The following is a 20,522-nucleotide window of genomic DNA, read 5'->3' on the forward strand; positions in this document are numbered from 1 at the left end:
GTTTGGAGCGGTGGACTCTATTCTGGAGAACCAGGTTCGCTTCCCTGCTCCTCCACATAAATGGCGGACTCCAATCTGGTGAACCGGGTTGGTTTCCCCACTTGTACACATGAAGCCAGCTGGGTGACCTTGGGCTAGTCACAGCTCTCTCCGAACTCTCTCAGCCCCACCTACCTCACAAGGTGTCTGTTGTGGGGAGAAGAAGGGAAGGACATTGTAAGCCGGCTTGATTCTCCCTTAAGTGGTAGAGAAAGTCGGCATATAAAAACCAACTCTTCTTCTTCATATTTGTATTTTATTTACTTAGACCATTTTCCTATCCCAATGTATGGATTAACTCTACAAAGGAAGCCACGACCCTCAGTTTGCAAGACCTGAGCAAGGCTGTTAAGGATAGGACTTTTGGAGGACATTGATTCATATGGTTGCCATTAGTCAGAAGTGACTTGACGGCACTTAACATACACACACATTCTCCTCCACCTCTCTTTGGTCAATCTGCCCTTTTATATCAAAGAGAGAGAAAGCCCCAGAGCCTCCCCATCCAGTCCCATTCTTCCTCCACAATGCTCATGGCCAATTCATCCCAGGCAGGTACTCCAAAAAGCCTCACATCTGAAATCTCCTTTTTTAAACGAAAGCTCCAAAGCGGCTTCCCAAATCCTCAAAGGGAGGCTGAGCGATTAATCCGTTATTCGCCATTTAAGCGGTAACTTTCAACATAATTAGCAGAGGGAGAGGAGAGGAATACTCAGAGGGGGGCTTCATTCAGCCATTACAACTAGAAATAAAAAGCCTACCTTATTCCGGGTCTGGGTTTGCCCAATCAGGATGAGAGCGTTGGAAGATATGATGGACAGGCAGAAGTTGATTAGGATGACAGAACGTTCCGAGCGGATATATCTGCAGAGGGAGGGTAAAGCAGGAGGGAGAAAAAGAAAGCCCTAAATTACCATGATAATCATTTTGAGATGCTACAGTAATCCAGCACGGCTGACTTCCAAAGCAGAAACTGTAGAAATTGTTCCATAGGACGCACCTGACCATAACACGCACCTAGTTTTTAGAGGAGGAAAACAAGAAAAAATCTTGTTTTCCTCCTCTAAAAACTTGTCTTATGGAGTGAACGCCGGCTGGGCGCGTGCGCGTCAGGACGGCGTGAGCCGGCGTTCCCCGCCCCGATGGCCAGCTGGGAGGCGGGCGGGGCCGCACAGAGGCGGCTGGGCGCTTGCGCGTCGGGACGGCGCGAGCCGGCGCACGCCCCGCCCGCCTCCCAGCTGGCTGGCGGCCCTAGCCGGCTCCCAGGGCGGCCCGGCTCTGCGCCCCGCTGCCGCTGAGCTGGGCGGCTGGGAGGGACCTCCCGCAGCCCAGCTGGCTGGCGGCTTTAAAGCCAGCTCCCGGGGAGGCCCGGCTCCGCGCCCCGCTGCTGCTGCGCTGGAGCCTGGCCGCACATCTTGCTGCAATGCCAGAGCCGGGCTGCCCCAGGAGCCAGCTTTAAAGCCGCCAGCCCTGCGCCCCGCTGCCACTGCGCTGGGTGGCTGGGAGGGACCTCATACCGGTACATTCGCTCCATAACACACACAGACATTTCCCCTCACTTTTGAGGAGGAAAAAAGTGTGTGTTATGGAGCGAAAAATACGGTATATTTGTTTCACCTTTCATGGACTGTTTTGATTTCCTGCTTTTCTCTGTTGGTTTCATAGAATCATAGAGTTGGAAGGGACCACCGGGGTAATCTAGTCCAACCCCCTGCACAATGCTTGAAATTCAAAACTACCTCCCCCCCACACCCCCAGGGACCCCTCCCCCATGCCCAGAAGGCGGCCAAGATGCCCTCTCTTTCATGATCTGCCTAAGGACATAGGATCAGCATTGCTGACAGATGGCCATCCAGCCTCTGCTTAAGAACCTCCAGGGAAGGAGAGCTCATCACCTCCCGAGGAAGCCTGTTCCACTGAGGAACCACTGTAACTGTTAGAAAATTCTTCCTAATGTCTAGACCTTCTTGGGCAACAGAAAACAACTCAGCACCCTCCTCTATATGACAGCCCTTCAAGTACTTGAATTTGGTTATCATATCACCTCTCAGTCCTCTCCTCTTCAGGCTAAACACACCCAGCTCCTTTCCTTATGGTGACCTTGTTGCAAGGCAAGAGATGTTCAGAGGTGGTTTGCCTCTGCATAGCCACCCTGGACTTCCTTGGTGGTATCCAAGGATGGTGGCCACCCTCTGCTTCAAAACCTCCAGGGAAGGAGAGCTCACCACCTCCCAAGGAAGCCTCTTCCACTGAGGAACCGCTCGAACTGCTAGAAAGTTCTTCCTAATGTCTATATGGAAACTCTTTGGATTTAATTTCAACCCGTTGGTTCTGGTTTGAACTTCTGGGGCAACAGAAACCAACTCAGCACCCTCCTCTATATGACAGCCCTCGAAGTACTTGAAGATGGTTATCATATCCCCTCTCAGTCTTCTCCTCTTCAGGCTAAACATCCCCAGCTCCTTCAGCCTTTCCTCACAGCACTCAGTCTCATAGACAGATGACTATTGTGGATAGCTGAGGTACAGGTTTTTTTTAAAAATACAAAATGGTATATGTGCATTTTTTTTGCCGTCAAGTGACAGCTGACTTAAGGTGACCCATCCTCCATAAGAATATACGAAAGGCCCTGCTGGATCAGACGGAGGCCCCTCAAGTCCAGCAGTCTGTTCACACAGCGGCCAACCAGGTATTTCTAGGAAGCCCACAAACAAGATGGCTGCAGCAGCACCGTCCTGCCTTTGTTCCACCACATCCAATATAACAGGCAGACTCCTCCTCTGATACTATAGAGAACAGGTATGCATCATGACTAGTATCCATTTTTACTAGTAGCCATGAATAACTCTCTCCTCCATGAACATGTCCACTCCCCTCTTCAAGCCTTCCAAGTTGGCAGCCATCACCACATCCTGGGGCAGGGAGTTCCACAATTTGACAATGACAGTCTCCAGACAATAGAGATCAGGGTCCCTGGATGAAATGGCTGCTTTGGAGGGTGGATTCTAGGGCATTGGATCTCCCTGAGGTCCCTCCCCTCCCCAAACCCCGCCCTTCCCAGGCTCCGCCCCTAAAACCTCCAGGTATTTCCCAACCCAGAGCTGGCAGCCCGAGTCACAAAGATGTGCAGGGCTGTTCTCTGCAAAGCCGTTATCCTACGTGGAAATTGACCAAGTCACACAAAGGGGGGATTTCACGGTGACGGCGGGGCTTCCGGCTGTTCTGCCAGTTGTCAAAACTGGACGGCTGCATCTGGGCGTCGATCATTCAGAAGACTCGGGGTCAGCCGGTCAAGCTTTGTGATGATGGCTGTGAGCCTAGAGGAGGCTGCAGTTGCTGGGTTTCAATGTAAGATTATATAGCAGTGGGGCCAGAAGCCAGTGCCTTCTGCGATCCCAAGTCGCGGCAGATGTCTGGGCTGTTCCGTCAAGCCTTTTTCTCTCCCAGGGCTTAATTCCTCCCTTCGCTTTTGGAGATCCAAATGCCCGAGTTGCTGGTGATTGAGATAAAGCGACCACCCTGGCATGGCGTCTTATTTTATCTGGCCACTGACAGTGTTTGTGTGAATGCCGTGGGATGCTGCGGCCAAATGGAGGGATTTCAGCTCACCATCTGCTGGGATACCTTAGGAATCGGGAGCGAATTCCATTGGCCAATCAGAAGCCCTGCTGGCCTAAGCCCCAGCTGCCCCCACCTGCTTTCTAAAAACAATCGGCGGGCACCAGGAATGCTATTGGCAGACTCCACAATGGGGACCCCAGCATTGAACAGACAAACAAAAATCCCCAGTGAACAACAATCAGTATCCCAAACCACACAGAATGATTGGCCATAAGCCCTTTTAAACAGTTCAGTTTTGCAATTTTCTAAATATTAAGAGAGTGAGTGCATTCTTGATACATTTTAGAAGACCATTCCATCTTGTGGGAGCCATGACTAAAAATCCTGAGGATCAAGTAGGAAGAAGAAGAAGAAGAATCATAGAGTTGGAAGGGACCACCAGGGTCATATAGTCCAACCCCCTGCACAATGCAGGAAATTCATAACTACCTCCCCCCACACCCCCAGTGACCCCCTACTCCATGCCCAGAAGATGGCCAAGATGCCCTCCCTCTCATGATCTGCCTAAGGTCATAGAATCAGCATTGCTGACAGATGGCCATCTAGCCTTAAAAACATCTAGGGAAGGAGAACTCACCACCTCCCGAGGAAGCCTGTTCCACTGAGGAACCGCTCTAACTGTTAGAAGAAGAAGAGGAGTTGGTTTTTATATGCCGACTTTCTCTACCTCTTAAGGAAGAATCAAACCAGCTTACAATCACCTTCCCCTCCCCGCAACAGACACCCTGTGAGGTAGGTGGGGCTGAGAGAGCTGTGAATAGACCAAGGTCGCCCAGCTGGCTTCATGTATAGGAGTGGAGAAACCAACCCGGGTCACCTGATTAGCGTCCGCCGCTCATGTGGAGGAGTGGGGAATCAAACCCGGTTCTCCAGATTAGAGTCCACCGCTCCAAACCACCGCACTTAAGCACTACATTTTTATACTCGCCATCACAAAGGGTTGGGGAAAAGAAAAGATCCTAGGTGCTGTTCCGCCCTGGTGGTCTCAGGTCATGAAATTTCCAGACAAGGATACGAATTATCAATAAAGGAACACACAATGGAGAATCGAACATTTACCTCCAGACTGAGATGTAAATGATTATCAAGAGCACGAGAGTCAGGGAAGACACTCCGCAGCCGACAATTAACGTGACCGACGGGATGAGAACTTTTTCCGTATTCTGAAAGAGAGGAAAGCCGAAACGTGAGGGAGCTTGAAAGGGCAGCTGACCTACATTTCACAACAAGCTCTTTCCCAGGGACGCGGTATTAGTCTGACAGGTCTGATTCCTGACCCAGTTCTTCTCGTCTTACCTGTGCGGAAGGCCTTTCCCCGTTCTGCTAGAGTGAACGGTTGTTCTGAGCCCTCCTCATGTCTAATTCGCTAGTTTGTACCTGGGAGAAAATACCAATGATGGCAGTCACAAATTCTTGGAGAAGCTCATGGAAAGGGAAGAAGGGTGGCTTTTCTTCACACAACACTTTTTCTTCTCAGAACGCAGAGTTCAATTGTGGAACTCCCTGCCCCAGGATGTGGTGATGGCTGCCAACTTGGAAGGCTTGAGGAGGGGAGTGGGCATGTTCATGGAGGAGAGGGCTAGCCATGGCTACAAGTCAAAATGAATACTAGTCATGATGCATCCCTATTCTCTCCAGGATCAGAGGAGCATACTGTACCTGTTGTATTAGGTGCTGTGGAACACAGGCAGCACAATGCTGCTGCAGCCATCTCATTTGTGGGCTTCCTAGAGGCACCTGGTTGGCCACTGTGTGAACAGACTGCTAGACTTTATGGGTAGGGTTGCCAGGTGCCTGGTGGTGGCGGGCAAACCCCCGGCAATTTGCCGCTTTGCTCGCTGACCAGCTGACGGTCGGCAGGCAAGCGTACACGCCGCTGCAGGTCACTTCCGGTTTACAACTGGAAGTCCCACCTCGCAAGGGGCCTTTTGCCACTCAAACTAAGAGTATGCCACTCGCACGCGCGTCGGCGCATCCATGCGTTGCCGCGCGATCCCGAGCTGTGCCTTAAAAGTCTCCCGCCGGAGGAGAGGTTGGACCTGGCAACCCTATTCATGGGCTTTGAACTTATCCAGCATGGCTTTTCTTATGTTCTTATATTAGAGACTGTGTTAAGATAAGAAGCTTCCCAATATTGCTACCTCATTATAACTCTTGTGTGGAGGATCAGTATACATGCACACATGAAGTTGCCTTATACTGAATCAGACCACTGGTCTATCAAAGTCAGTATTGTCTGCTCAGTCCGGCAGCAGCTCTCCAGGGTCTCAGATCAAGGTCTTTCACATCATCTACTGACTAGTCCTTTTGACTGGAGATGCTGGGGACTGAACCTGGACCTTCTGCACACAATGCAGTTGGCTCTTCCTCTGAGCCACAACCCCTCCCAAAGGGGCTTTCAGAAGCCTTCATGTAGGGACCATAATGTGTGAAATAGCCCATAGTCTGTTAGTGGTTTACTCTGCTGTCCTTTAATAAGAACATAAGAAAAGCCCTGCTGGAACAGACCAAGGCCCATCAAGTTCAGCAGTCTGATCACACAGTGGTCAACCAGGTGCCTCTAGGAAGCCCCCAAACAAGATGACTGCAGCAGCACCATCCTGCCTGTGTTCCACAGCACCTAAGATAATAGGAATGCTCCTCTGATGCTGGAGAGAACAGGCATGCATCATGACTAGTATCCATTTTGACCAGCAGCCATGAATAACCCTCTCGTCCATGAACATGTCCACTCCCCTCTTCAAGCCTTCCAAGTTGGCAGCCATCACCATCCTGGGGCAGGGGGTTCCACAATATAACTCTGTGTTAATAATATAAGAACGTAAGAAAAAGCCATGCTTGATCAGACCAAGGCCCATCAAGTCCAGCAGCCTGCTCACACAGTGGCCAACCAGGTGCCCTTAAGAAGCCCACAAGCAAGACGACTGCAGCAGCATTGTTCTGCCTGTGTTCCACAGCACCTATTATAATGTGTGCCGTGGTGAGCCTGGCCTACCCCACTCTGCAAATCCTTCCTGAAATATTTCCCCAGGTAAGAGAAGCCTTTCTCATCCATTTATCTTGATGGAGCATCTCACTGCGGCTGCTCTTGCCGCTTTCCTGGGCACAAATCCTTTTCCTTCCCCTTGAAAAAACGATTTTCACAGCCAGATGAATCTTCAGTTGCATCCAGTTACCCCCACCCTTCACGAGCAACTGCAAAGGCTGAGATGGAATAAAAGGAGCCCTGCCTACATTACCCAAAGGAAGGGGGAGATGATCTGTCCAAGGCATGGAAGCCAGAACCGGTGAAAGAAGAAGAGTTGGTTTTTATACCCCAATCTTCTCTACCGTAATGAGTCTCAAACTGGCTTACAATTTCCTTCCCCTCCTCTCCCCACAACAGACAGAACTGTGACTGGCCCAAGCTCACCCAGCAGGTTTCATGTGGAGGAGTGGGGAATCGAACCCGGTTCTCCAGATTAGAGTTCACCACCACTCTTAGCCACTAGACTACGCTGGCTAAGTAGAGCAGCCTGAACTCTCCCTAGAAGGTAGGGCTGCCCTCAAGACTGAACCGGATCAGTAGGGTTGCCAACATCCAGGTACTAGCTGGAGATCTCCTGCTATTACAAGTGATCTCCAGCTGATAGACATCAGTTCCCTTGGAGAAAACAGCTGCTTTGGCAATTGGACTCTATGGCATTGAAGTCCCTCCCTTCTCAAACCCTTCCAGCATGGTGTAGTGGTTAAGAGCGGTGCTTGTGAGCGGTGGACTCTGATCTGGAGAACCGGGTTCGATTCCCCACTCCTCCACATGAGCAGCAGAGTCTGATCTGCTGAACTGGATTTGTTTCCCCGCTCCTACACATGAAGCCAGCTGGGTAACCTTGGGCTAGTCACAGCTCTGTTAGAGCTCTCTCAGCCCCACCTACCCCACAGAGTATTCGTTGTGGGGAGGGGAAGGAAAGGTGATTGTAAGCCAGTTTGATTCTCCCTTAAGTGGTAGAGAAAGTCGGGATATAAAAACAAACTCTCCTTCTTCTTCTCCTCCTCCTCCCTCCTCCGGCTCTGCCCCAAAAACCTCCCGCCGGTTGCAAAGAACAACCTGGCAACCCTACCTGTGGTTGAGGACAGCAACAGTTTCCATCATAGCTGGCCTCTCTTCCCCTTCTTTCCATCTTATTGACTTTTAAATTGGGGACCCTGATTGCTTTCCCCGCCCTGGTCCTGTGTGCTTATAAACAGACACCAATTTGATATCATTGTCAGAAATTCTTGCTGTTAAATTGAAATCTTGATTTGATTTGTGTACTGCTGTGTTTTAATGGATGTGAGCCACTCTGAGCCCAGCTTTTGCCAGGGTAGAGAGTAGGATCTAAGTCTGAACAAACAAACAAACAAATACAATGACTACACTGAGGCTATTGTGCTTTTGGTCACATTGGGAAAAGAGAGAAGTCACCAGAAAAGACAAAAAAAATGCCAGGAAAAATTGAAAGCAGCAGGAAAAGAGAAAGACCCAGCCTGTGGTGGATTGATTCAAGGTACTGTCTACTCAGGCTGGCAGCAGCTCTCCAGGGTTTCAGTTGGAGGTCTTTCACATCACATTTACCTGATCCTTTTAATTGGAAACGCCAGGGATTGAACCTGGGACCTTCTGCACACCAAGCAGAGGCTCTTCCACTGAGCCACAGCCATCCCGAAAAGCATTATATGAACACATGAAGCTGCCTTATGTAGAATCACTCCCTTGGTTTATCAAGGTCAGTACTGTCTACTCAGACTGGCAGCAGCTCTCCAGGGTCTCAGGCAGAGAAAGGTCTTCCACATTGCCTATTCCCAGATCCTTTTTTCACTGGAGAAGCCTGGGATTGAACCTGGGACCTTCTGTACACCAAGCCCCTCCCATGCAGAGGGAAGGAGAGGCTTTCAATCAATGCTCTCAACTAGGCTGGAAGTAATGCCTGCTCCAGCCCAGAGCTCCGGGCAGCCTCCGCTCTCTGATACCCTGCCTGGGAGCAAAGAGTGATGCTCTTCTGCTTTTCCTCCCTTCCTTCCACGTCCCCCTTCTTTCTTTTCTCACCTCCCTTCTGCTATGTGAGCGTTTTCTCAAACTGGGCCAAGTTTCAGGAGACTGTCAGTCAAGAAATCCACAGCTTGCAACATGTGGGTAAGATGCGACAGTTCCCATCCTAAAGAGAGACAACCTAGACTGAAATCCAACCAGCACTGTGAAGTGCATGAAGGTTGGGGTGAAGCTGTAATTCACTCCCCCAAAAGGTCAGTGATTGATCCAGAAATCCAGCACAAGCACAGTTAAAACTGCATTTCAAGAACTTTCCCAAGTGCACAGTGACAGTGACGAAGAGGCTGAAAAGTGGATTTATGTAGCATGTGAGCACTTGGCTTGGAAGCTAAGCAGGGTTCTCCCTGGTTACTGCTTGGATGGAAGACCACCAAGGAAATCCAGGGTTGCTATGCAGAGGCAGGCAATGGCAAACCACCTCTGAACATCTGCCCTGACAGGGATGGGCCAGGCTACCCAATCTCATCAGACCTCAGAAGCTAAGCAGGGTCAGCCATGGTCAGTACTTGGAAGGGAGACCACTAAGCAAGTCCAGGGTTGTTTTGCAGAGGCAGGCAATAGCAAATCACCGCTGTTTGTCTGCCCTGATCTTGCCATATCATGTAAGCTGAGCGGAGTCAGCCGTGTTGAGTATTTGGATGGAAGACCACCAAGCAAGTCCAGGGTCGCTATGCAGAGGCAGGTGATGGCAAACCACCTTTCTTACAGCTATCACTTGATGGCACTTTACATGCACACACAGAGTGGTACATCTTGTAATGCTGCGTGCAAATGCAAGGATTTTTATCATTTTCAAAACAACTGAAGACAGAAACTGCAAACGTTCTACTACCTGCATTTTGACCTGGCTGCATTTTGACCTGGCTACAGAATTTATGCTCATAACGCCTACTGCAATAACTACAGATTCCCCTGAAAAAGCCCCTTGGGTGAAACGCCTAGGGAATTTCTATTCTGAGTAATAAAAAAGCTTTTAACCTATTTTGCACCTTTGGGCCTTAGCCTTATTTTTTTATCTCCTATTACTGGTGCGGCCCTTTTTATTTCTCTTTGCTGAGAGCCACGGCCATATTTCTATGCATTTGCTTTGAAAATGATAAACATCCGACATGAAAAGCATTAAACTATAGTTCTTTCTTTATTTCACTTCTACCCCACCTTTCTCTTCAATGGAGACCAAAGGGGCAATAAAGCACTTCCGTGAATTATCTCTGCAGAGTTGGTGACTAAGGTCAGGGGGAGGAACGGCATTCACTGAAATATGTGAATAACTTTGGATATCACTCATCTTTGCCTTCCATCTTGAGATGTGGAAACACCCCCCTGTAGCCTTAGTAATGAGGAATGTTGCCACGTACTAAAGCTTAGCAGCATCTGTGGGTTTTTGGAGTTCACTCTAGGACACCGCATAAAAATAATGACATATTATAAAAATGTTGGGCGTTTGAAGGATGTGCCCTTTTCATTTGGAGTTTTCTTTTTAATTGCACAAGATGGATTCTCTTCACATAGCTTATTCATTTGGACTGACTTTCATTAGGATTATTCTCTTTTCTCGGGTCTATTTGAGTTGACCATGTTTGAGTCACCGTGGTGAGAAAAAAATATTACAGTCTTGTGCAGAGGTTCAATCTGGATGCAGATGGACATGTAGGTGGATGGCGGAAGACCAAGTTCCTTCCCTAACCTCCACACAATCAAGCTCCCATCTGCACATATGCACAAAGACTCTGCTTTTTATTATTTAAAATACTGTTCCATTGCTGAATATATTATTTACAAGAGAACTGTTCTAAGAGAACTGTGACTAGCCCAAGGTCACCCACCTGGCTTCATGTGTAGGAGTGGGGAATGAAACCTGGTTCTCCAGATTAGATTCCTCCACTCCTAACCACCGCTCTTAACCACTACACCACACTGGAGAGAAAAGGTCAGGGAGGAGAAATCAGCCTGGTCAAGCCCTGAGAACGTAAAGGTTCCTGGAGGGGGATATTCTGCATTTGTGGGTTCCCCCCCCCCAAAAAAAATCTCCCCTTCTTTATGTAGTTTTTATACCACTCACGCACGAATAGGCATGAATTTTAATTGCAACATTTATACTGAATTTGCTTACAGGGGCAGGAAAAAGGATGACCACAGATTCATCCGATGCATGGAGAAAGCGTGAAAGACATCTGTCCACAACCCTGTACAAAACACAGAGCAAGTGAACTGAGATGGGTTAGACCCCACAGATCAATTGCACTAGCAGAGACAGAGGCACGTTCCTCTGGCGGAAGGATTCTTCCCCAGACGCTGGACAAGACCCCTTCCGCTGGAGGACCATGTTTTCACCCATCTGTGGGGTCCCAATTTTTCTGGCATTTTAAAATACAGTCCAAACAAAGGGGAGGGTCAGTATGGGGAGGGCCCATGGCTCAGAGGCAGAGCATCTGCGAAGAAGCAGCAGCAGCAGCAGCATTGGTTTTTATATGCCGACTTTCTCTACCACTTAAGGAAGAATCAAACCGGCTTACAATCTCCTTCCCTTCCCCGCCCCACAACAGACACCCTTAGAGGTGGGTGGGGCTGAGAGAGTTCTGAGAGAACTGTGACTAGCCCAAGGTCAGCCAGCAGGCTTTCTGTGGAGAAGTGGGGAATCAAACCTGGTTCTCCAGATTGGAGTCCACTTCTCCAAACCACCGCTGTTAACCACTACACTCCGCTGGCACCACACTCTTAACCACTATCCCACGCTTGGAGGTTGAATACAGAAGGTCCCAGGTTCAAGCCCCAGCATCTCCAGTTAAAGGGACTAGGCAAGTAGGTGATGTGAATAGACCTCAGCCTGAGACCCTGGAGAGCCGCTGCCAGTCTGAATAGACAATACTGATGATGATGGACCAATGGTCTGATTCAGTATAAGACAGCTTCATGTGTTCATGTGTATGTTTCGTAAGTCAACACAGTTTGGGAGCTGTTCTGCTAAGCTTTCTTTTCCTCCTCCTCCATGCCTCCAGAGAAGGGCAGAAGGGTGGAGTTGCCAATTCCAGGTTGGGAAATACCTGGAGATTTTTGGGGCAGAGCCTGAGGGGGGCGGGGTTTGGGGGGATTTCAATGCCATAGAGTCCAATGGCCAAAGCGGCCATTTTCTTCAGGGGAACTGATCTCTATCGGCTGGAGATCAGTTGTAATAGTAGATCTCCAGCTACTACCTGGAAGTTGGCAACCCTACAGAAGGGGCTATACTTCTCCTTAGGGCCGGCCCTCAGCTGGGACTACTGCTTCAGAAAGGGCTGACAAAGAGTTAGCTTTTGTGGACATCCAAGCAGGCAGATGGGTGCCTGACTCCTACAGGGGATCGGCTTGGCAAAGCGTACAGGTGTCTTTCTTTGCCGACAATATTTAACATAATGAGAACTGACACTTGGCTCTACTGTTACTTTTCCCTTTGCCAGATTCCAAAGTCAGCAGGAAACCTGGATGCAGATGGCAGCGTTTCCCAGTGGGAAGGGCCCAGCTTGCTTCTCTCCTGAAAGAGAAGATTGGCAAGACTCCAAACGTGGCGGGCCGGAGAAAAGGGAATTGGTGGAAGTGGGGCGGGGGGGGGGCTCTTACTTTTTCCCTTCCTCTGTAACGTGAATTAGCAAACAAATGGCAATCTCGTCTTGCAGATCACAAAACCCAGGGGTACGTTTCGTGCTCCTTTCCTCTGTCCTTCACTTCTACTGCCTTTGGTTGACTGAAGGTGTAAGGGCGGGTGGTGCAGAGCTGTTTTCTGTTGCCCCAGAAGGTCGAACCAGAACCAACAAGTTGAAATTAAATCAAAAGAGTTTTTGGCTAAACATTAGGAAGAACTTCCTGACTGTTAGAGCGGTTCCTCAGTGGAACAGGCTTCCTCGGGAGGTGGTGGGCTCTCCTTCCCTGGAGGTTTTTAAACAGAGGCTAGGTGGCCATCTGTCAGTGAGGCTGATTCTGTGAACTTAGATCATGAGAGGGAGGGCAGGAAGGGTTGAGTCAGTGTTTGGCTCTCGTGGCCCTTTCTTACATGACCCAGGTAATGCCGATCGCCACTTTGGGGTCGAGAAGCAATTTTTCTCCAGGCCAGATTGGCCAGGGATCTTGGAGGGTTGTTGTTGTTGTTGTTGTGGTTTTTTTTGCCATCTTCTGGGCATGGAGTAGGGGTCACTGGGGGTGTGGGGGTAGTTGTGAATTTCCTGCATTGTGCAGGGGGTTGGACTAGATGACCCTGGTGGTCCCTTCCAACTCTATGATTCTATGAATCAAAATATGATTCTTGTAAGAATCAAAATGGGATTCTTTCTTTCTTAAGATATTTACACCCCACTTTTCCTCTTGGTTCAAGGCGGCTTCTCCCCATTCAAAATTGTCCACATTCAACAAATGCATTCCTCAACATTATCTGTGCGACGATGAATGAGCATCATGCATTGTACGTACATTGTACATCTAAGTGACATATGCTGTATACATGAATATCACATACACTGCATGTAAAAACTGTGCAACGTGAGTAAACAGTGTAAATGCATCTTCCAGACCAACAGTAAAAAGTGGAGAACCGATATAACTGGCAAACTTTTTAAAAATAGAAATGTCATAGGAATAGTTGCTTAGGACAGGAGTTATTTTTTTCCCATTCTCTTTCTCTCATGCAAGCTCTGTAAAATGTCAGATACTAGATTATTAAAGAAACTATAGTCTGTACTCAGCAACATGTCATGTAGTGGTTAAGAGCAGTGGTTTGGAGCAGGGGACTCCAATCCTCCACATGAGCGGCGGAAGCTAATCTGGTGAACCGGCTTGGTTTCCCCACTCCTACGCATGAAGCCAGCTGGGTGACCCTGGGCTAGTCACAGCCCCACCTACCTCACAGGGTATCTGTTGTGGGGAGGGGAAGGTGATTGTAAGCCGGTTTGAGTCTCCCTTAAGTAGTAGAGAAAGTCGGCATATAAAAACCAACTCTTCTTCTACTTCTATGTGCTTTTCCCACTGTGGTCATCCAAGAAGTACGGATCATGTAACAGGGAATACAATTCCAGTTAGTGAAACATGGCTGGCAAACTTAAAAGTCCCTTTTCTGCAGGTTTTAGCCGGTCCTAACAGAACGTTCCACCCCATTATAGTAAATAAAAGGGATCCAGAGAGCCATCTTAATGTGATACTATTCATTAGCAATTATTATCTCCTTGCTCTCTATTAAGCAAGCTCTCTGGGAATTGCTGTTCGGTAAACCGTTCTGATTCCTCTCGGCCTTAAAAAGTAACAGTGCTGCAAGTTCCCAAAAAGCAGGAAAAGCTTGAGGGTTTGTAAAAAGAATATCCCGAAGAAGAAGAGTTGGTTTTTATATGCCGACTTTCTCTACCACTTAAAGAAGAATCAAACCGGCTTACAATCACCTTCCCTTCCTCTCCCCACAAGAGACACCGTGTCAGGTAGGTGGGGCTGAGAGAGCTCTTAATAGAACTGTGATTGGCCCACGGTCACCCAGCTGGCTGAAAACAAAGTGAGGTCCCTCCCTTCGCCAAACCCCACCTTCTTCAGGCTCTGCCCCAAAAATCGCCAGGTATTTCCCAACCTGGAGTTGACAATCCTAGTAGGAAGCTTTGGACTTCTGACACGGGGGCAGTGGGGCTCCATCCCAAACTGGCTGCCACGAGAGACGGAGTCAGCCATAAAATCTCAAGGAGTGAGGTTATGTATAACTCTAATAGTACCTCTTCAGCATCTCCAGCAGAAGCTCTGTTTAATAGGATACCTTTTAATCTGCCCAGCCAGTCAGAAGCCCTGCTGGGCAAAAGACCCGACCTAGCCCCACGCACTCCTAAAAGCATTTGGTGAGCACCAGATCAGCGGGTGCCACGGCCTTAGGGTGGCCGGGTCCCTCTTCGCCACCGGCGGGAGGTTTGTGGGGCAGAGCCTGAGGAGGGCGGGGTTTGGGCATAGAGTCCAATGGCCAAAGCAGCCATTTTCTCCAGGTGAACTGATCTCTATTGGCAGGAGATCAGTTGCAATAGCAGGAGATCTCCAGCTAATACCTGGAGGTTGGCAACCCTAGCCAGGGCATGCACGGGCACCACCCCTGGTCTACATGTAAGTCTCCCTACTGGATAGGGTTGCCAACCTCCAAGTACTAGCAGGAGATCTCCTGCTATTACAACTGATCTCCATCTGATAGAGATCCGTTCATCCGGAGAAAATGGCCGCTTTGACAATTGGGCTCTATGTCATTGAAGTCCCTCCCCTCCCTAAACCCCGCCCTCCTGAGGCTCCACCCCAAAAACCTTCTGCCGGTGGCAAAGTGGGATCTGGCAACCCTCCTACTGGAGCAAATAGTGACTCCTGGAGCCATTTTAGGTCGGGGGGGGGGGGGAAGCACCAAGAGCAGGTTTAAGCCTTTCTCTCTCCTCTCCATAGTCCCAGTGCAACACATGTCTTCTAACCCTGATCCATGGCTCCTCTTCATCTAATAGAAAAGGAGGAGGAGGAGAGAGGAGGCCTGTCAGCAGGGAAAGGGATCCCAGCTTGTGTTGTCGATCCCGAGAGAGATGCCATCTTTTGTTGGGTACCAACTGTCAAGAACATTTTCCAAACAGCAGACTGTGAACTTGCCCTTATTGTGTGAAAAAAAAAGAAAATAAAAAATTGCCCAGGCTTGGAATCTGAAATAGGGAGCTCAGATATGAATGCATTTCATAAGAACATAAGAAAGGCCTGCTGGATCAGACCAAGGCTCATCAAGTCCAGCAGCCTGTTCACACAGTGGCCAACCAGGTGCCTCCAGGAAGCCCACAAGCAAGACAACTGCAGCAGCACCATCCTGCCCATGTTCCCAAGCACCTAATATAATAGGCATGCTAGAAAACAGGTATGCATCATGACTAGTATCCATAAGAACATGCTCACAGGAACAGAAGAACATAAGAAAGGTCCTGCTGGATCAGACCAAGGCCCATTAAGTCCAGCAGTCTGTTCACACAGTGGCCAACCAGGTGCCTCTAGGAAGCCCCCAAACAAGGCGACTGCAGCAGCACCATCCTGCCTGTGCTCCAAAGCATCTAATAGAATAGGCATGCTCCTCTGATGCTGGAGAGGTATGCATCATTACTAGCCTCCATTTTGACTATTAGCCATGAATACCCCTCTCCTCCATGAACATGTCCACTCCCCTCTTAAAGCCTTTCAAGTTGGTAGCCATCGCCACATCCTGGGGCAGGGAGTTCCACAATCTAACTAGGCGTTGTGTGAAGAAATACTTCTTTTTATCAGTATTGAATTTGTCACCCTCCAGCTTCAGCAGATGAACCCACATTCTGGTATTAAGAGAGAGAGAAAAGCTTCTCCCTTTCAATCTCTCCATACTGTGCATAATTTTATAGACCTCTATCATGTCCACTGGTAGCATAAATGGCTGGTGTGAATTCTCCGAATGGAATGACCTCAGGTTTGCTTTTCTTGTCGCTGGAGAAATGGGGAGGGCTGGCTGGACACATTACTAGGGTTGCCAGTTCCGGGTTGGGAAATACCTGGAGATTTGGGGAGGGGGGTAGAGCCTGAAGAGGGGAGGGTTTAGGAAGGGGAGGGACTTCAATGGAGCTGTTGGGGTGTTTCTAGCTGGAACTACGGTTGGGTTGTTGAGGTTGTTTCGTTAGTGGTATAGTGCTAGCCACATATCTTACTAAGTTTAACATTGTAATGTTAATATTTTACATTTTTTCTGCGTCTATGCTGTTTTTAATTCATTTATACTGTTTTAATGTTGCAAGTTCCTCCGAGACCCTTTGGGAGAGTGGCGACTAAAAAAATCAAACTAATAAACAAATAAAACATGCACCATTATTTCACGTGGGTAAAAAAAACAAAACATTTTGGTTTAAACACTGGTCAGTTGTAGACATGTTCTTTTGAGACCAGTAATGGCTTAAAGACCAATGAGATTTCCAGCTTATAATATTTCAGGAGTCAAAGCTCTCTGCATGGGATATTGACGAAGGGAGCTTTGACTCTTGAAAGTTGAAACCCTGGAAAGCTTCTTGGTTTTTGGCATGCAGAAGGTCCCAGGTTCAATCCCCGGCATCTCCAGTTAAAGGGACCAGGCAGGTAGGTGATGCAAAAGACCTCTGCCTGAGACTCTGGAGAGCCACTGCCGGTCTGAGTAGATGAAACTGACTTTGATGGACCGAGGGTCTGATTCAGTATAAAGCAGCTTCATGTGAGATTTACAGTGCTACTGGACTCGAATCTTACTCTTCTACTGCAGACCAACACGGCTAACCCCCCACCCCTGAAACCAGGCCCTGATGTGTGACATTCCCAGTTGTGCCCCAGAGAGGTAGCCCTTCTGGGCTTCACTCCAGAGATGCCACTTGCCCATGAACTGACTCCGTCACCCGCCCCGGGCGGAAATGTGTCCCTCGCCGCCAAATTGTCACGAGCAAAGGTGGCCGCCTGGGTGAAAGCGCCACAGGGAAGAAAAATTAACAAGGCCTGAATGAAATCAATTTGGCCTGACAGGGCTGACAGCCGAGTAAGCGGGGTTGGGGGGGGGGGAGTGCATTAATCAATGCAGAGAATCCCGAAGCGCCAAAGTTCACTGCAAACATGGAGAAGGCAGCAGGATTGTTAGGGGTGCCAGGTCCCTCTTCACCACCAGCCGGAGGTTTTTGGGGCAGAGCCTGAGGAGGCCGTGGTTTGGGTGGGGAGGTACTTCAATGTCATAGAGTCCAATTGCCTAGGCGGCCATTTTCTCCAGGAGAACTGATCTCTATCGGCTGGAGATCTGTAGTAATCACGGAAAATCTCCAGCTGGTACCTGGAGGTTGGCAGCCCTAAGGACTAGGGGGGCAGAGTGACGATTTTGTCCAGTTAGCCAGCCCTGTGAACAGGAATACTTGGAACTTAAATACGGTTGCCAGGTCCCTCTTCGCTAACAAAGGGAGGTTTTACGGTGGAGCCTGAGGAGGGCAGGCTTTGGGGAGGGGAGGGACTTCAATGTCATAAAGTCCAATTGCCAAAGCAGCCATTTTCTCCAGGTGAACTGATCCCTATCGGCAGGAGATCAGTTTTAATAGCAGGAGATCTCCAGCTAATACCTGGAGGTTGTAATCACAAACGGCTACAAGTGCTAATTGGAAGTTATAGCAACTCAAAGCAAAAGCACCAGTAAATATTGTTCAAGCAAAATAGTAACAACAAAGTATTGCTCTTAGAAAATATATATTCAGAATGGTTCTAATAAGCACAACCCAAATTGAGCAAAACACCACAATAATATACAAGATGGTCTTACTTTGCCGTCCATGCGTATAAGGAAGGTATATCCCTTCATGAAATGATGCAATGAAGGACTTATGAAGCTTGAGAAAATATCGCATGAAATGGAATTATACCGGATTTCCATCGCATTATGTCCGGTCTTTGCTGCCTAAATTATTGCCTAAATTATTGCATTTGCACTTTATGGACTCATAAGAACTGAGCAACTGTGCCTGATATTTATTCATCTGTAACGCTTTGCGCTTTCACATTGGGTCTTTCTAAGACCATCTTGTATATTATTGTGGTGTTTTGCTCAATTTGGGTTGTACTTATTAGAACCATTCTGAATATATATTTTCTAAGAGCAATACTTTGTTGTTACTATTTTGCTTGAACAATATTTACTGGTGCTTTTGCTTTGAGTTGCTAATACCTGGAGGTTGGCAACCCAAGCCAGGGCATGTTGGTGGTATGGTGCTAGGCACATATCGTAATAGTTTAACATTTTAATGTTCACCTTTTATCTTTCTTATTTGTTTTTATGTTGTTTTCAATTCATGAAGAAGAAGAGTTGGTTTTTATATGTCGACTCTCTCTACCCCTTAAGGAATATCAAACCAGCTTACAATCACCTTTCCTTCCCCTCCCCACAAGAGACACCCTGTGAGGTAGGTGGAGCTGAAAGAGCTCTAAGAAAGCTGTGACTAGCCCAAGGTCACCCAGCTGGCTTCATGTGGAGAAGTGGGGAAACCAACCCGGTTCACCAGATTAGCCTCCGCCGCTCATGTGGAGGAGGAGTGGGGAATCAAACCTGGTTCTCCAGATCAGAGTCCACCGCTCCAAACCATCGCTCTTAACCACTATACCATGCCGGCTCATTTACACTTTTATTGTTGTAAATCACTACACTAAGCTCCAACCGTGAGGTACTCCCCAGAGTGCTGAACATGGTTAGAATTGATTTGTTTTGGTAAGGGTTTTTAAGTCAAATGGAGTAAACAGTATGAAAAAATATATTCTTTATTACTTTGTCTCCTTTGTATAAATAATATGTTGCCTTATCTTTATTTTGCTGTTTTCAGAGGCCGGAGTCTGTTATTTTTTCCGATCTCCACGGTGTCTTCCTTCTGCACCGTTTCCATGCCCCTCCCCATTCCATCAGCTGTTTCAAATGTTTTTGCTCTGTGCAATTGCCTAAATATCTTAGAGGAGACCAAACAGCCTTTACAAAGTAAACAACACAAGGGACAATCTAAAAAAAAAATTCCAGTGCTCCCAAGATCCACTGAAATAAATGAGATGTTAGCAGGCTGTTAATTGCTTCTGCTCCATTTATTCCAATATAACTTCAACATCACTGCTAGGGTTGCCAGCTCTAGGATAGGAAAATACCTGAACATTTTGGGGGGTGGGGCCTGAGAATGGCGAGGTTTGGGAGGGGAGGGACTTCAGTGCCACAGAGTCCACCTTCCAAAGCAGCCATTTTTTCCAGGGGAACTGAACTTTGTCACCTGGAGATCAGCCATAATGGCGGGAGATCTCCAGCCACCACCTGGAGATTATTAGGTGATATTATTGAAAATATGCCAAAACCACAAAAGTATAACAAAATGCACGGTTGCTTCACCCCTGCCAAATCCTTGGTCAGAATATAATACAGAAGAAAAACGGTGATTCCGCAACGTCCAATAAGTCAACTGAGAAATATGAATTCCAGGTGCAAAGTCCAAAGAATCACAACTAAGAAATACAAAACGTCACTTCCGGATAAGTAGGCGTTTCGCAATTATGATTGCTTCATCAGTTGTAAATGTCCAGTTCTAGTTCTCCTTACCCCAGTGGGGTTATCAAACGTGTAAACGGGTACAACGACCTCTGTAATAGATAAACCATATGTGATAGCAGTTGTAATAGCAGGAGATCTCCAGCAAGTACCTGGAGGTTGGCGACCCTAGGAATAGATGCAAAATACAAAATGCATCCTGGTATTATCAGCCTTTTATATAGAACTTTTCAATTTACATTTTTTAAAAATCTCACTGCTGACTAATCTATCAAATTGGTTTAATGCAGAGGAAGCGACCTGCCCAAAAGCCACTGCTAGGTTTTGCAGGGGTCTGGAAATCAGAATCTTACCTTGTTAGGGTTGCCAACTTCCAGGTACTAACTGCAGATCTCCTGCTATTACAACTGACCTTCAGCCGATAGAGATCAGTTCACCTGGAGAAAATGACTGCTTTGGCAATTGGACTCTATGGCATCAAAATCCCTCCCCTCCCCAAACCTCGCCCTCCTCAGGCTCCACCCCAAAAACCTCCCACCAGTGGCAAAGACGGACCTGGCAACCCTATACCCTGTACAAATACTACCCAAACAACCCAGAGTTTTTTCTCGGTTCGCCACGATGAAATTGATTTTTGCTGGCGGGCTCTGCCCCATATCTTTATAGTATTTGTGGTGTTTTGTTTGGGGATTCATTTCATTTCATTCCAAGCCAAATAACTGCCTGTTCTGACCTGCTTTTGAATATCACCGG

At 48.0% G+C, this 20,522-nt stretch overlaps 1 protein-coding gene across 4 annotated transcripts in view; it reads right to left on the minus strand.

Moving 5' to 3' along the window:
• The window catches only part of LOC130481408 (adhesion G protein-coupled receptor B1-like), an 85,588-nt gene that overhangs the window by 58,452 nt on the left and 6,614 nt on the right, over window positions 1-20,522 (minus strand). For all 4 annotated transcript variants that reach the window (XM_056854021.1, XM_056854019.1, XM_056854022.1 and 1 more), the window contains exons 2-3: window positions 4,720-4,823; window positions 801-903 (exon numbers count right to left, since the gene is read on the minus strand). In XM_056854021.1, coding sequence (XP_056709999.1) covers window positions 801-903; window positions 4,720-4,823 — 207 coding nt within the window. The remainder of the gene's footprint in view (window positions 1-800; window positions 904-4,719; window positions 4,824-20,522) is intronic.

Source organism: Euleptes europaea, chromosome 8, assembly GCF_029931775.1.
Source record: "Euleptes europaea isolate rEulEur1 chromosome 8, rEulEur1.hap1, whole genome shotgun sequence".
Lineage (NCBI taxonomy): Eukaryota > Metazoa > Chordata > Lepidosauria > Squamata > Sphaerodactylidae > Euleptes > Euleptes europaea.